Source organism: Anguilla anguilla, chromosome 10 (genome assembly GCF_013347855.1).
Source record: "Anguilla anguilla isolate fAngAng1 chromosome 10, fAngAng1.pri, whole genome shotgun sequence".
Taxonomy (NCBI): domain Eukaryota; kingdom Metazoa; phylum Chordata; class Actinopteri; order Anguilliformes; family Anguillidae; genus Anguilla; species Anguilla anguilla.
The window spans coordinates 11,937,636-11,952,547 of NC_049210.1; the positions used below are offsets into that span (position 1 = coordinate 11,937,636).

At 43.9% G+C, this 14,912-nt stretch overlaps 1 protein-coding gene across 2 annotated transcripts in view; it reads right to left on the minus strand.

Moving 5' to 3' along the window:
• Positions 1–76: 76 nt before the first annotated feature.
• inpp5l (inositol polyphosphate-5-phosphatase L) overlaps positions 77–14,912 on the minus strand; it is a 33,134-nt gene continuing 18,298 nt past the window's right edge. The window contains exons 5-16 of one of the 2 annotated variants that reach the window (XM_035436358.1): positions 14,332–14,395; positions 13,327–13,430; positions 11,482–11,534; positions 9,760–9,879; positions 8,167–8,251; positions 7,661–7,756; positions 7,495–7,569; positions 6,993–7,066; positions 6,533–6,644; positions 5,940–6,008; positions 5,741–5,808; positions 77–4,544 (exon numbers count right to left, since the gene is read on the minus strand). In XM_035436358.1, the coding sequence (XP_035292249.1) occupies positions 5,767–5,808; positions 5,940–6,008; positions 6,533–6,644; positions 6,993–7,066; positions 7,495–7,569; positions 7,661–7,756; positions 8,167–8,251; positions 9,760–9,879; positions 11,482–11,534; positions 13,327–13,430; positions 14,332–14,395 (894 nt within the window). In that variant the 3' untranslated portion in view covers positions 77–4,544; positions 5,741–5,766. Of the gene's footprint in view, positions 4,545–5,735; positions 5,809–5,939; positions 6,009–6,532; positions 6,645–6,992; positions 7,067–7,494; positions 7,570–7,660; positions 7,757–8,166; positions 8,252–9,759; positions 9,880–11,481; positions 11,535–13,326; positions 13,431–14,331; positions 14,396–14,912 lie in introns of both variants that reach the window. The other variant, XM_035436357.1, reaches the window with a different exon arrangement.

Below are 14,912 nucleotides of genomic sequence, written 5' to 3' on the forward strand. Positions count from 1 at the left end.
ACTGATGCAAAATAAGCTACCCTCGTTGGATCAAATATATAAAACATTTAAATCAATGAGACACCAACAGTCTGAATGCATGTTGAATATGTACAGTTTATGTGAGGAAATACAATGGAAATATTAACATGTCATATACAAGATAAAGCATTCACTCCTACCGCTTGCAAGTTGAAACGTGATCTAATAAGATTAAAAAACATGACTGGAAGAAACAGGACCTGTTTGAATGCTCGAAGGACACAGGTGACAATACAAAATATATACACTTGTGGTACAAAAGTGGAGTCTTTCCTATCAGTTTTACTGTGAAATTATTATTATTATTATTTTTTTTTTTACTGTGAAATTAATTTTAATATTTCATAAAAATCTCAAATATGGAGAATAAACAATGGAGAACAAGACACCATTCAGTTCTTGGCACTGTTACATCACCATACAGATGCCATGGCCCTTACTGCTTAAAACACTGAACACGCTAATGGTTTTAGTCTCCTAAGATTTGCTTTATTACGATCTGAAGCTTGAAAGACCATTATGCTTCCTTGCATCGGTGCACTTCATTTCAGAATGAATGACGACCAGGCAGGCTACATTGAGCACACGGCCAGCCTTTCCTATCGATGACTTTACCCACACGGTGCGCTGCCGATGAATCAGCAGCTGTCCAATCGGGCGACGATTCGTCTTTTCAAATTCAACAACCGGGAGGATCACATTCCGAACGCCACAGCATTTCGACCCGCTTTTCCCTTTTCAGGGAGTATCAATCTAAACAAGTAGTCCATCTCAAAAATAGAGTAAAAACAAAAAATCTAAGTGACCTTGAAGGAGCTCATTTAACGCCACGTTTATCTCTGTCTAAATGCCACCAACGGTCAGTCGGAGTTGCAGTGCAAGACGTCCTCGTAGTACGAGGAAGCGTGTCTGTGTCCCTGGGTTCAAGTCACGGCTGGAGGCCTTGAATGAGGAACAGGGCATTGTGCTTCAGCACGTGAATGGTCTGTACTGGACAATTCAACACTGATTAAATGTTGCACCTGACATTTACACCGCATCCGATTCACTCATGAAAGTCTGTGGCTACGCGAAGGCTAGTGTAGTCACTTCATTTTACAAATGTGGTTGGAACTCGAATCTGGCCTGATGCGATCGGGTGTAGGAATTTTGATTACAGAAGTCGCGTGAAGTGACTATTGTAACCATAGCCCGAGTGGTTTCCACAGCCGTGGCTTTCAATAAACAGATGCAAACAGAAGCTCTTCTGGACTCCGCATGTCTCTGGCTACAGTACGTTCAACGTGACGTCTGAGGAATATTTTCGGCACAGTGGATGAATTAATGTAGGACTTTGTGCTTTTGAAAACATTTGAAATTGTGCAAGACTGAAAGCAAGTTGGCAGGTTTAAAAAACAGTTTTTATCAATGAAAAACACTCCAGTATCAAGTTTACAGAGTAGGCTATGTCACTACTACTTGGCAAAAAGTAATCTGACTGATGGATTAATACATGCTCAATTTTCAAGAACTCTTACAGAAAGGTGCTTGTAGGTTGAGTCCATTCAAACAGAACATTTAAAGCAGTAGAAATACATATTCTTACTTTCTACAAAAAGCTTTAAAAGCTGTACTGTTTGAGCAATTATAGCCCAGTTCCAAATTATCTGGGGCATGAACCACTTTTTAAAAAGTTCTATATATTTATGTACACACTTACAAAGATATGTTATAATATTAATGTAGTGTTTCTTGTAAGACTGCAAAAAAAGACATTAACTACATCTGTGCTGTCCATTTAATAATATCACTGGCCACATAATGAACTTCAGAGCATACGAATTCACTGTGGTCAAGAGGGAACTGAATGTGAACATAATTTTTTTCCCCCACATCACATAAATAAATCCTAGAAGTAGGTTATTGACTAGCAGTGCTTGTTACTTCCACTCTGACAATGCAGACTTAACGACTGTCAATAAATTTAATGAAACCCAACAGGATCTAGATTAGGTTTTCAATTATAGATAATCTATGCATTTAGCGGCATCGAGCCAAATAACTTGTTTCGTAAGCCCCCAATATGTCCAGCCATGACTGACTGTCAACAGACAAAGGCTACACTGTGCTACAATACAGGTACATGGAACTGGAGTGCGTTTACTGTGAGAAAGACCGAAGAATGAATGCTCTGGAGTTCATTATCGATGAGCCTTTCCCATAATTATCCAACAATAATAGTAACAAAAATGTTTCATAATTAATTACAGCTATGTGTGAATACAGGTTGCCTTTAACATTTACAGCTGATTTTTAATTTACAGTTTCAATGAGCGAGGCCAATCAGCTTGCACTGAGACACAACCCACCGTCATAATTCAAGAGTAATACAATCTGATTCTGTTAGGATTGTATTTGTTTGTGATTGCGTATTTGTGAATCTGTGTGTGCATGTGTGTGTGTGTGTGTGCGTGCGTGTGCGAGAGCATGCGTGGGACTTTTCCCTGGAGAAACTAGTCATACATGCATGTTCCAATAACATCCAAAAAAGCTGAATGATATGGTAAGCATTTTGTTTTGGCAAATAAACTTTAAATATATAATCCTGACACAAAAAACAGTCAAAGCCACTAGCCAACCCACATGAAAAGGAGACACAACCAGCATATAAAACATTGCAATATGAGCTACATTGGGTTTGTTAATCTGAACAAAAGGAACTACATGTACCTTCTACCCCAATTAATTATCTAAATGTCTCACCCCCTTCAACCCCAAATGAAAAATTAAGATAACTTATACTAATAAGATAACCTCAAAATGAGTAAAAGAACTTGACTTAGTGACTTATTTCCTTTTCATACCATGATAGGGCTGATCTGTCAGTAAAAATAATACAAAAGCAAGACAAGACAGCAATCCCAGGCATCAACCATTAGATAAAGCACTTAATGAGAACAATAATGTTCAACAAATCTAATACTCATCAGGGTTAAAACCATGAAAAAATATACCAGATGGCTAAAAGACTGGCCACTGGGCAGTGGTGTTGAGCATTTTTAAAAATCTTCCGTAAACCTCGACCTGTGCCATGAAGAATTCATCTAGTCTGGGCTGTGGCTGAGGACTCAGCATAGGGTATGACACAGTCCAATAGAGAGGTGGCTCACTGTGATAGCATGAGGTGGCTGAATGCTCGGACTTACATCTGCAGCTATTAAAACTCCACTGCCAGTGAGAGTGGAATTGAAGGTCTGAGGGAGTGGCCAGCTGTAGTCACATGGGTGTGATTGCCATACTTAGGGCCAATCGGAAAGGGCTGCAAATTCCTCCCCAGTGAACTGGTAAATTCTGTATCGATTTAAACAGCGGTTTAATGGTTGCCGTGACTGCGAAAGTGGGCGGTAACTGCGCACCCATCTATGGACAAGCGGAACATGTGCTTGGGCTTAAGTACACACGTGAGGGTATGCCAGGACACTGCTTATCTAGCTGTGAAATACATTCTCTAACCTCTCCTACACATATTGCCTGTATGGAGTACAGAAGAGGCAATATTTTAGAAGACACTCATACTAAGTCAGATAATTCACAGTAAAGGGGCCTTGTTATTATATGAAGAGCCCCTGTCACATGCTGAAAATTGCGCCATCTATCTCCAAACTGAAAGGTGCACTATCCATTACCAATTAATTTATTTGAGAGGGGGCAGCTACGGTGAACTGATAGCAGCTACTGGCTGTTGTGTTTCCTTTTTCGGCATATGTCTATTGACATAAGACGGGAAATAAATAAATATAAGTAAAAAGGAGTAAAAACGGAATTCATAGCATGTCTGTTGGTTAACAGTAAGCTTGGGCATTAAAAAGTAAACGGTGGCTCAAGCCAGATACTTTGACCAGCAGAAGGCAGGCCTTTACTTGGTAGAATGACAGTGCGGCTGGTGCCTGTCTGTTTTTTCCTGTCCAGAGCTCGGAGGAAAGTTGGACGAGCGCTGGATTGTACAGAAGGGGGCGGAGTTTGGGCGGCAGCAGTGGTCAGGAGGGTCTGAGTCAGGACAGGATGTCTCTGGGAATGGAGCTGCTTCCTAGGGCGGGCCCACACAGCTGGAGCTCAGCTCCTCCCCCTTGTTACCACACTCAGGAAGTAAGAGAGAGAGAGAGAGAGCACCGCAGAAAAACTTCAGGAAAGCTGCAGATGATTCACCCTAGGAGTCTCTTTCTGCAAGAGCAGAACGGGATCTGTAAATTTCCATGACTGACTAGGGGGGGCGAGGGGGGGCTTATGGCTTCAGTTGACAGGTCAGAGTCTCTAGATTCAAAAGGAGCACAGGGCCTTGGAAAGGTTTGGCAAGGTTAACACTAATGCTATGCAGTGCACACGTAATGCTGGTGGTCTGACCTCACCCCAGTGTTAGTCAAGACTGTGACTGTCCCACACCGCTGGGTGAGGGGGGTGAAACGATGGCGGTCAGAACGTCCTGTGGGTGAAGCTGGAATGTGAAGCGCGATTCCCAATCCCTCATATGACACATGCTGGTTCACCTGCAAGGAGAGCACAGAATACATAACTGCACTTCTGACTTTCTTCCTCTAAATTTCTAGAGAAAATACTCTTATAAGAGCATGGCGATATCCGTCATTGTTGACCGAACTGGACCACACAGCTGACATTTGGATGCAATTATCCCGACGTTATAAATCTGATCATTATATTTCCATTATCAGATGAGGCTGAGCAAAAACTACAGCCCCTTTGTGTGATGGGGCCCCTTAAATTAAAAGCTAATTGTCAGGACTGGGGGGGGGGGGGGGGGCCTCAGATCCACGGCGAACGGCTTTTCACCTCCGCCGAGGTTCCGGAGAAGATTGATCTCGATAAAGGAGGAGGCCATCTCATGGAAAGGCCATAAAAACAGCGGCAAAACAAAATGTCGGCAGTAAAAATGCCGATACGCGGCGCGGTGCGATGAATGCGCTCCCGGCCCCGCCGCGGCGCTCCTAATTAATGGCCGGCGGGCCGCGTGCATTCCACCGCCGCCGCGCTTGGCCGCGGCCCCAGCCGGGTCGCGGTGACAGCAGGGGGGGGGGGATTCCATAGACATACATCAGCGAAAGTGCTGATGGTCCCACTGCATTATGCACAAAGGAGCCGCAGCGTCCCGGCTGCACTTCATCTTGGTTAATATCCCCCACCCCCCCCCCACCCCCGCGCCGCGCCCGGCCTGACCGGGGCTCTCTGGGGACGGGGGACGGGCGGCGGGACGGGGGCCGGGACCTGGAGGCCGGGGGCTGTGGTCACTGTCACAGGGAGTGTGTGTGTGTGTGTGTCTGCGTGTGCGTACACGTACATGCATGCATCTGTGCCAACACAGCACGCGATTATGCACAAGCACACATGCACACACACCCACACACACACATGCAGACTCACATGCACACACACACACACACACACACACACACACACACACACACACACACACACGCGCGCGCGCGCGCACACGCACACGCGCACGCACACGCACACACACGCACATACACGCACATACACGCACACACACACACACACACACAGTAAAGGAAGGGGCTGTTTATCCATGTACTGCTTAGAATATGAATATAAATTCAGCTGCTTGTTGTATATAGTCCTTTACAGAAGCTTTCCCTGTGGGTACTGCATTGTTCCAGTTCATATCCAGGTGGCAGTTCCATACTAGTACATATGAAACATACCTCACCATTCTTTAGAGCTCCAAGCTTCGCCTCAGTGGCTGTTTGTCTTCAATCCAAAGAACAAGAAAACAGGCTGGAGAGAGAGACAGCAGGGGAGAGAGAAAGAGAACGGACCACAGGGCATTAGCTCCTCTGCTGAGAATGTACAGCACCATGTTAGAATGGAAGCATGCAGCTCAAAGGGCGGCATATCAGGCGTATTACCTTGTGGTCTCCCATGCAGACACTCGGGCCTAGTGTGTTATACACCACACTGCTGTCCCCCTCCTCCGTCTGCACACACACACACATACACCTGTTACTGAAATCAATGACCTGCACAGGTTTGCGCTAGCAGTAGCACTAGCGCTAGCATTTGCACAGAGTTACCTGTACTGCTGTGTAGGTTAAAGGATGTAAACTAAAGCCGTGCATATGAAAGTCATCTGAGTACCCAATTAAACAAAGTCAAGATGGTGATCACCGTTGCAAGGTCTGTTACATACAAAATACCAAGGCCTATCATTTCCATTTTTTTTTTTTTAATTCTGTGAATTTATTGAGTTAACACTGATTTTAAAAAGCACAAGAAAAATTCTGCTGAGAAATTGACAAGGGAAATCCCAGAAGCAAATCTGTAATTGGTTGCATGGCGTCCGATCCAACCAACTCTGGCCTTAAATGATCAGATTGCTCTTTTTAAAAATCTGGATTCATTTAGCGGTTCTCGGTGAAGGCCGCTGCGGTCAGGGAGCGTGGCGGTTGAGTGTGGCGGTCAGGGAGCCGCGACGGCGTGGCGGTTGGGCGCGCTGACTGACCCGGTGGATGACGTCGCGTGCCGAGTGGGACATGAGGATGCGGTCGCACCAGGAAGGGCAGCGCGTGTTCATGTACTGCGTGGGCTTGTTGTAGTCCTCGCTGTAGGGGTAACTGGGAGACAGGGGGGGACAGGGGGGCAGTTAGACAGGGCGGAGCCCTTAGTCATTGCACTTGTGCCTACTCAACTATTGCTTGTTTTATTTGCATAGACTGCGTTGTTGCTGTTTTTTGTTGTGTTAATCAGATTAACATACAGTGTCCAAGTTAAACTACGCGGTCGTTCCCTGCACTTGGAGCTGTACTTCTCTCTAGGGTTCTCGTCATACTTGTTCCTGGTTTTGGTTATACATTTTGTTGTACGTCGCTCTGGATAAGAGCGTCTGCCAAATGCCTGTAATGTAATGTAATGGAGCGCGGCAGGCGGAACCACGGAAGGGGGGTGGGGGTTTGGGCACTCACCTGGGGGGGAACCGGATGTCCTCCTCGGTGATGACGTCCTGGAAGGCTGTGATCTCCTTGTCGTACTTCAGGAGCTGTGAGGATTGGATGAATATCAGGAAAACTGTTTGAGTGAGACGGGGATGTGATGCAAATACAGAAGCGAAGCTCTCAGATCCCTGGCTTTGCTCCTCTCTCACGCATCACGTTTTCTTTTTTCACTTTGACACGATGATTAATTGCTGTAACAACAAACACTGCTTATCGCCCTGGGGAAATAGCTGGAACTGCACTACTGTTGCAGGAAATAGATTTCTTTCTCGGAACATAATTATTCGTTTGAATGTTTGAAATAGTTCTAAAAGACTGAATGTTGAATGGAAAACTACTCGACAGACAAATCGAAAATGAAATTATCAAAAGCTGCAGCCTTACATGTAACTTGTGCACACACACACACACACACACACACGCACACATGCTGCGGTCATTACTGTGAGGGCCAATAGCAGCCCGTGCTCACCGCTCGACCGTTGTCCTCTCTGAACACCGCCTCGTGCAGGTAGGCGAACAGCTTGGTCTCGATGTGCAGGAGAACCTAAAGGAGAAAGACGAGGGGGTCAGAATTCGGGAGTCGGGCCAGCAGGGGTCGCGCACGCCCGTGGTGGACGAGGTTCGGGGGCGGTCACCTTGTGGTCGTTGTCCTTCTCCTCGCAGATGATCTTCTCCACCTCGTTGCTGCTGTCCTTCTTCACCGTCTGGACGTCCGCTGACCTGGACAAACTCTGACACGGGCAGGGACACACGGGTATGACCCACATTCAGTTCACTGTGAGGTTATGTCTCTCTCTCTAACACACACATACAGGGCCTGATTTACTGAGGCCTTTAGGACGTGAAAAAAACTTTTAGCACAGGCAAAACCAATAACATGACCAATGATTGGTAGTCGTGGTATTTGCTTTGCACCAATCACTGGTTGTGTTACTGTACAGTAAGTACAGACTTCTACACACACAACCAGATGCGTAAACAACATTCAACATTCATTACTCGCCCCATACGCCACTGATAATGTAATTCTTACATACTGGGTAAAGGAATGTCTATGCCCTCCTACACATGTGCAATTACAAAGTGGAGCATGCTCAGTACAGGGGCATGCCACACTGATTAAAAACACGTTATGCAGTACCTCAACTAGACTGAGGGTGTCCAGCCTGAAGTTGAAGTCGCCAAACAGGAAAAACGGGACTGGGGCGTAGCTGCCGTCCGATATCCTGAGAAGAATAAAAACAGGAGAGATGTGCACCTGCATACTATAGTGAACTTAAAGACCATAAACCACTGTCCCTAATGCATTAACCGAATCGGTCATGCAGTAATAAGCAGTGCAGTGCTATACCCTCATATCCCATTAGAGCAAAGTGTGGCAGTGATCGTGTGGCAGAAATATTACATTATTATTCTGCAGCAGTGAGTTGCTGTTGAGGTGACAACGTGTCCACAGGAGGTGGTGATCAATGAAGAGGAGGATCCTCTAATGTGCTGAAGATGTAAAGCAATTAAACTTGTCTCCTTTTGAAGTCAAAATTCACAGGGAGATGCTTATTTATCTATGTCACCACTCACCCATAAAATCATTTCCAGTAAAGTGCTGAATGTTGTTCATCTTGGCTTTACTAATGTTTGCTAAACTGAATGTGTTTGTAAATTTCCTGTGTTCTGTTTTCAGTAACTGTTCTTAAAACACTACTGCGATGGTCTTCGGTCCACCTTGGCAAAGTCCTTTGATAAAACTTCTTCATGTGAACATTTTTATTTGACAAAAATTCAAAATAGAAAAAAAGATAAAAAATAGAAGAAATATTATTAATCATTATAAGCCCCCTCAATCTAGGAACTCTGATAGATAGATCTGTATTTGCTCCAAAGGGAATTTGTGCTGAACAAAACAACTAGCAATAGCGAGCAATAACTAGCAATAGTGCACCTCTTACAGCAAGAACTACAACACATCACTTTACCAGGTAACAGTCCATGCAACTGGCTCATACACATCCTTGTATTCAGAGTTCAGCAGGCAGATACTTGCGATGATGAATGATGAAGCAGCCTGTTTTGTTTTAAGCTGTAGGGGGCAGTAGAGATGGCCCGAGTGTGATGGATCGGCAGTGATTTGGCCAGAGACAGTGTGTGGCGTTCAGAGAGCTTTGTGGTGTTGGGCGTTGGATGTTTGTGGTATTTTGCCAGCAGTGATTCTTGTTGTGCTCTGTGGTGTTTATTTTGGCTTTTGATATTGAGGGAACCTCCCCTGCCCTGGATGTTGAATGTCATGGTACTAAATGTCCCGAAACGCATAGGCACAGTGTTTTGCACATCAAAGGCGCTGAACTTCCTCATAAAAGAGATTATCTTGGCATGCATTGGCATGTCATGCATCTTTGTTCCATTCCAGTTGCGTTTACTGAGAATTAGTGAGCCACGATATCTGCCACATAAATGATTGATCACACACAGTTCTTTCTTGTAAGTTAATGGATTTATTCTTGTCCAACTTATAGAATGATTACTTGACGTAATGACAGTGCATTAGGCACCATAATGACTTCATTTCTGTGCTTGATTCAGTGTTTTGAAGTACTTCTCCTCTTAAACATTTTTCCCTATGCAACTGAACATAGCCATGGTGATTTAAAGCAAATGCACCTAAAAAGGCACACGTCGATGGCAGTCGCATAGTCTGAGGACCAAAAGAAGAGCAGCGCAGTGCATGCTGGGTACTGACCTGTTGATGACGTACCGCAGGGCCTTCTGGCGGTTGCCGGAGTAGACGGAGGGGCTGGAGTTGCAGGCGATGAGGTTGGACGCGTCGTGGAAGAGATGGACGTTGACCAGGTCCAGGCCCCTGCAGGAAGTGCACAGCAACAGGGCCAGCTTTACTAAGGAAACGGCCGCAGCGCAAGAACATTCGCTACATTGCGCCTCTGTTGCGGCTGCAGATACCGACACATTATCGGCCGATTAACCAAGACTGGTTCTAATTACGCAATCAAATACATTAAAGGTCCTCATTAGCAATTATGCAGTAGGACACACCCACAGAAACATCTGAAAGGATATGGCACAGTTGCACATCCAGATTACAACAGGCTAAGAAATGGGTACGAAGCAACCAGGCACAAGTAATGAACCACAAGAAAAAGAAAAGTTTAAAATTCACAGATCAGGAAATAACGAGTAATGCAGCTTCACAAATTCCATATTACAGCATATGAATACAACACCAATGAAGAGGACAAAAGTTTGTGACATCAAATTCAAAATGATGTGATGTCATTCATTCATTCATTCATTCCCTCAACAGGTATAATAAAACAAACAGTAGAGGACAAAGAAAAAAATACAGTAAGTAAGTAAATACAAAAACATCTGTGCCTTGATATCTTGCCTGTGATATCTCAAAAAGACAGGGCATAATACGAACAGCTCACGCTGGCAAATACTCTCATTTTTCACAAGCACAATACGTAAGTGGGGAAAACTACAAGTGTCCACAAACTACTCATGATAAGGTCCTGACAGCTGATTGATAAATTAGGAAAACAGTGTTTACACAGGTGAAGTGTGAATGAATTGAGCTGGGCAGTGATTGCTTGTCAGTTAGAAAAGTAGGTTTTCCATGTGAACACAAGACGCATTGTAATGAAAACTGCCAGGAGACCTGTGTGAAGTGTTTTGAGAAAGCAAGATCTGAATTGCAATAAGACTGAAAGCAATAAGTAAAATGTTTTTATTTTTTATTTTGCAGAAATACAGTAAAAGTGCTTTCATAGTTGAGCCCAATGCTTTGAACTTTTGTGTCTACAGGTTCAATGACTGCAATTGTGGAGGCTTCAGTTTAGACCAACAAATATCTGCAAGGTCCTCAAAAGGAATTTACCCCAAACAAATGTTAAGAGATTTTTTTTTTAAAGAGACAGCTATGAATCATTGCTAGATGAAAATATTTGACTACCTGTTTCAGCATCAGAGAGAATCTTTGAAATAATCTCACATTAGTGTGTGTGTTTATAAGTGGTTGTACCTGTGTGTGTGTGTGTGTGTGTGTGAGCGGGTGCTGTGCGCGTGACTGCTAGTGTGTGTGTCAGTCTGTCAGTCTCTCAGCAGTGGCATGAAGATTTCACTGATATGGTAGACAGCAGCCTAGGTAACGCGAGCGCAGAAAACCCACACATTTATCACGCGGGCCTGGCACCCGTTCCCTTTCTGCACCTGTCACAGGTGCTCAATTAATGCGCTTCCAACAGGGCGGGCCGTGTTGACTAACTGAGTGACCCCGCAGCACTGCTTGCAGCCTGCTTTTGTTTCGGCGGCAGTGGAAGTGACTTAGGAGAGAGCAAACAGTTACTATTGTGCGGAGGAAAGCACGCGTCCTTATAAGGACAGAGCGGTGGCACGGACCGGTGGGTTATCAGAGGGCCGCTCAGCGCTGGTCATCTGAACTTACTGGTTGTGGATGATCCACCGTGTCCTCATGTAGCCTTTCCTGGACCACTTGATCTGCAACACATTTCACAACGAAGATCGACCGTTATAAACCCGCGATGGCAATGACTCGGTGGTACAATAACGTCAGCGCAAAGAAAGAAAGAAAATAAAAAAACTCGGGAACCAGATATACTAAGCGGTGAAAATTCTGTACACTAAAAACAGTCATCGTGAGTAGTTTAACACCTGTCCACCTTTACTAGACTAGTATGCCTGTATATAGCAAGAAGCCTGGTCAGAGCTGGGCCCTGTTTCACAAAGCAGGATCACTGCGTTAGCTGGTTAACTGCACTGAGTAAAACCCGGAATCCTCCCAAATCTGCAACGTAGACTGAACTAAAAAGAGCTGTTCCAGGCTTTACTGCAGCTTATCCTACTAATGTTTTACTTTTTTTTCTCTGAAGTAGAAAATATTAGCTTGTTGTAAGTTAACTTTTTACAAGTTTCTTACTTCATTGGCAAATCATGAAACGAGTCACACTTTCTCGCCTCATTGGCAATAGTTTTTGTTTATTTAGCAAAAAAGTAATAGAAATAAGATTTTGTATTCTGTATACAAGACTAAAATACTTGTGGAGATTGACTTATTTTTGGTTTGTGCAGCAGAATATGAAATGAATGCATACGTGCAATAACCATCTGCTCAAACTGTTTTTATAGCACGGGGAAAGCGTGTATCTTTCATTCAGGCATGAACTCTTTGACATTCCTCAAGCTCAGATGTATTTCCGCATGCTCCCGCAACAGTTCACACTTCAGCATGGTTGAAATTTTATAAATAGGTATCATTGCCACAATGTTTAAAAGCATAGTTCACTGAAAGCATAATTCTCTAACTGGAGTTTTTACCTTTTACCTTCATTGTATCTTTTTTTTGACAGACCCAGATAACCTTTGTATGCAAGGAAAGATATTTGAGATATTTAAAGACGTTTCTGAGGAACTGCCAGGTTTATAATGGCAGGTAAAGGGCATTCAGGGTTTGTGGTGTAAAGCACAAAATTTCACTTCAAATAGCACCGAAGCAGCAAACAAAACTGACTGGGTCAATCAACAACATACACAAAAACTGAAATAAATACCAAAACTCCAGGAAGTGGATAATCCGTTTAAACATATATTTTGCAGCTGTGCTGATCCGCAGTTTATTTCCTCCTTTAGCGGTTTCACTTCTGGGAAGAACATTTCTCGGATGTCTTCACATAAATGTTTCAGGTAACTACAGTAAATGCATTGCTTTGGTTAGGTGTACAGACAAGACTGCTAACTTTGACTAGAAAAAGAAGATTTTCAAGTCTAGTGGCATGCTAGAGAAAATAGTTTCTCAGAAGCCCTGGGTTTTTGCATTCAATTACGGGAAATGTACAGTCAATGGGCCTCATTCACAAAACCTTTCTTAAATTATTCTTACTTTTGTTCTTAAAAAAGTTCCTACAAAAAACCAATATGGGATTTTTGACACGTGCAGACATTTGCATGTGCACATCCCAGGTGTGTGAGATGATGAATGCTGATTGTTTGTAAATTATTTTATTGTTATGTAATTATTTATGTGCAATCCTGTTCATGTGATTAGCATAAGGAAACAGCCATGAACAAAAACAGATAAGAAAACAACGATGAATGCCAAATTGTCTGTGGAAATGTTCTTAACACACAGTTTACGATGAAATGTGACCGTACGCATGTTTCTTGAATGAGGCCCAATGTGTGCTGCTGGAGAGGACTGCCTGACTTCTAGACCTGGCTTCCTGCCCTGCCCCCCACCCAGTCCCTGAACACCCCCCCCCCCGCACACACTTACATCAGGCCAGAAATTCTTGGGGAATTTTTCTTTCTCCATCGTAGTCACCCCATCCAGCGAGCCAACGTATTTGTTGTGTCCCAAGACAGCTTTAAACTCTTTGACTGCGAAGGTGTGTGGGGGGGGGGGGTAGAGGTAAAAGAGTGAGAAAACATGCAAACACCAATCAATAGACTAATGTTAGCCCCATCTCAGCAGCATACATGATAAGAGAATCTATAATCAGCCCATTAGCCCGTGTTCACCGCGGTCCAATCTGGTTGTACAACACGGAAAATAAAGGCAGAGTCGGGAAGTTTATGGGTCTACCATTGCCCGTTCCTTTGCCGGTTTTTCACCGTCAACGTGACCGGACTGCGCATCCCGAAAATGCAGCATTTGCTTAAAGTCCAATTTGTTCTGTGCCCCCCCCCCCCGGGGACTGGCCCTGCCAAATGAGATGTTCCCAACCCTCATTAGATATTGCCAGGTTTTCAGATGGAAGATGGCGTTTGAGGACCGCCCTCCCTCTAGTCTGAGAGGCAAATGTGACTAACATGAAATATCAGGACCTCTCACATCTACAATTAAAATGGCTGACATTCTACCGATTTCAAGGGATTTTAAAAGCAGGGCTGCTCTGAAGGGTAATCTCAGTTGCCAATTTGGTATTTACGTTTCTGTTATTTTGTGATTTATGACACAAAACTAATTCTGTGTTGTTATTTTTCCCACAACTCTACAAGTTTGCTTCTAATTGGTCTTTGGGTGACTTCTTTAGCAAACTGAGCTTATTGAATAAACTTTTACCCCTTTTCCATGGAAGAACTTGCATACTTCCTAAGACTGTTTCCTATACGGAGATGGCACTTCCTTTAATCCAAAATTCAACAGTAACAAATACACGAGACCATATTTGCTGCCTTACAGGGTGTAGAATTCTTGATTATTATTTATATGAAATATAAAATGAATTTAACTGCTGTGCGGGAGAGGCAGACACCATGTGGAAACAGGTCTTCTTACCATTAAAATCATACTGGTAGATGTTCTTCAAGGACTTGTGGATGAAGTACATGCTTCCGAGAGCCTAAAGACAACATATCAAAAATAAGCCAACACAGAAGCATTACACTACTGAATAACTGACAGAATGTCTTGGAATAACTTGTACCAGCATGCTTTGCAAAAAGTACCGAAGCCTGATTGGGCGGCTCCCCCCGTTCCTGTGAAAAGTGCTCAGGCTGCTGGTAAGTCAGGCTGCACGGGTGTTTTACAGGAAAGTACCAGAGCAGGCTGCACGCTTCAGAAAAATTCCAATTATTTATCCTGAGCTCGGAGCATTCTGACTTAGATGAGTTTGCAAACCGGCAAAGGGACGAAGGGGAATTCTGAGATCCAAATCCGTGCACGATCACGATCACCTGCTTCACACTTCACTGCAGATGCGGTCAACTGGAGAAAGAATCTTACTAAGTAAGGTGGTCTTAAGCATTTATTTTAGGAGGTAAGATTATACGGTTTATAGCTAAGGAAATGATCCTCAAAAATGCGCCTACTCATCTCTCCCCCCTTCTTTCTCTTTCACCCCCTGACTGTCTCAACCC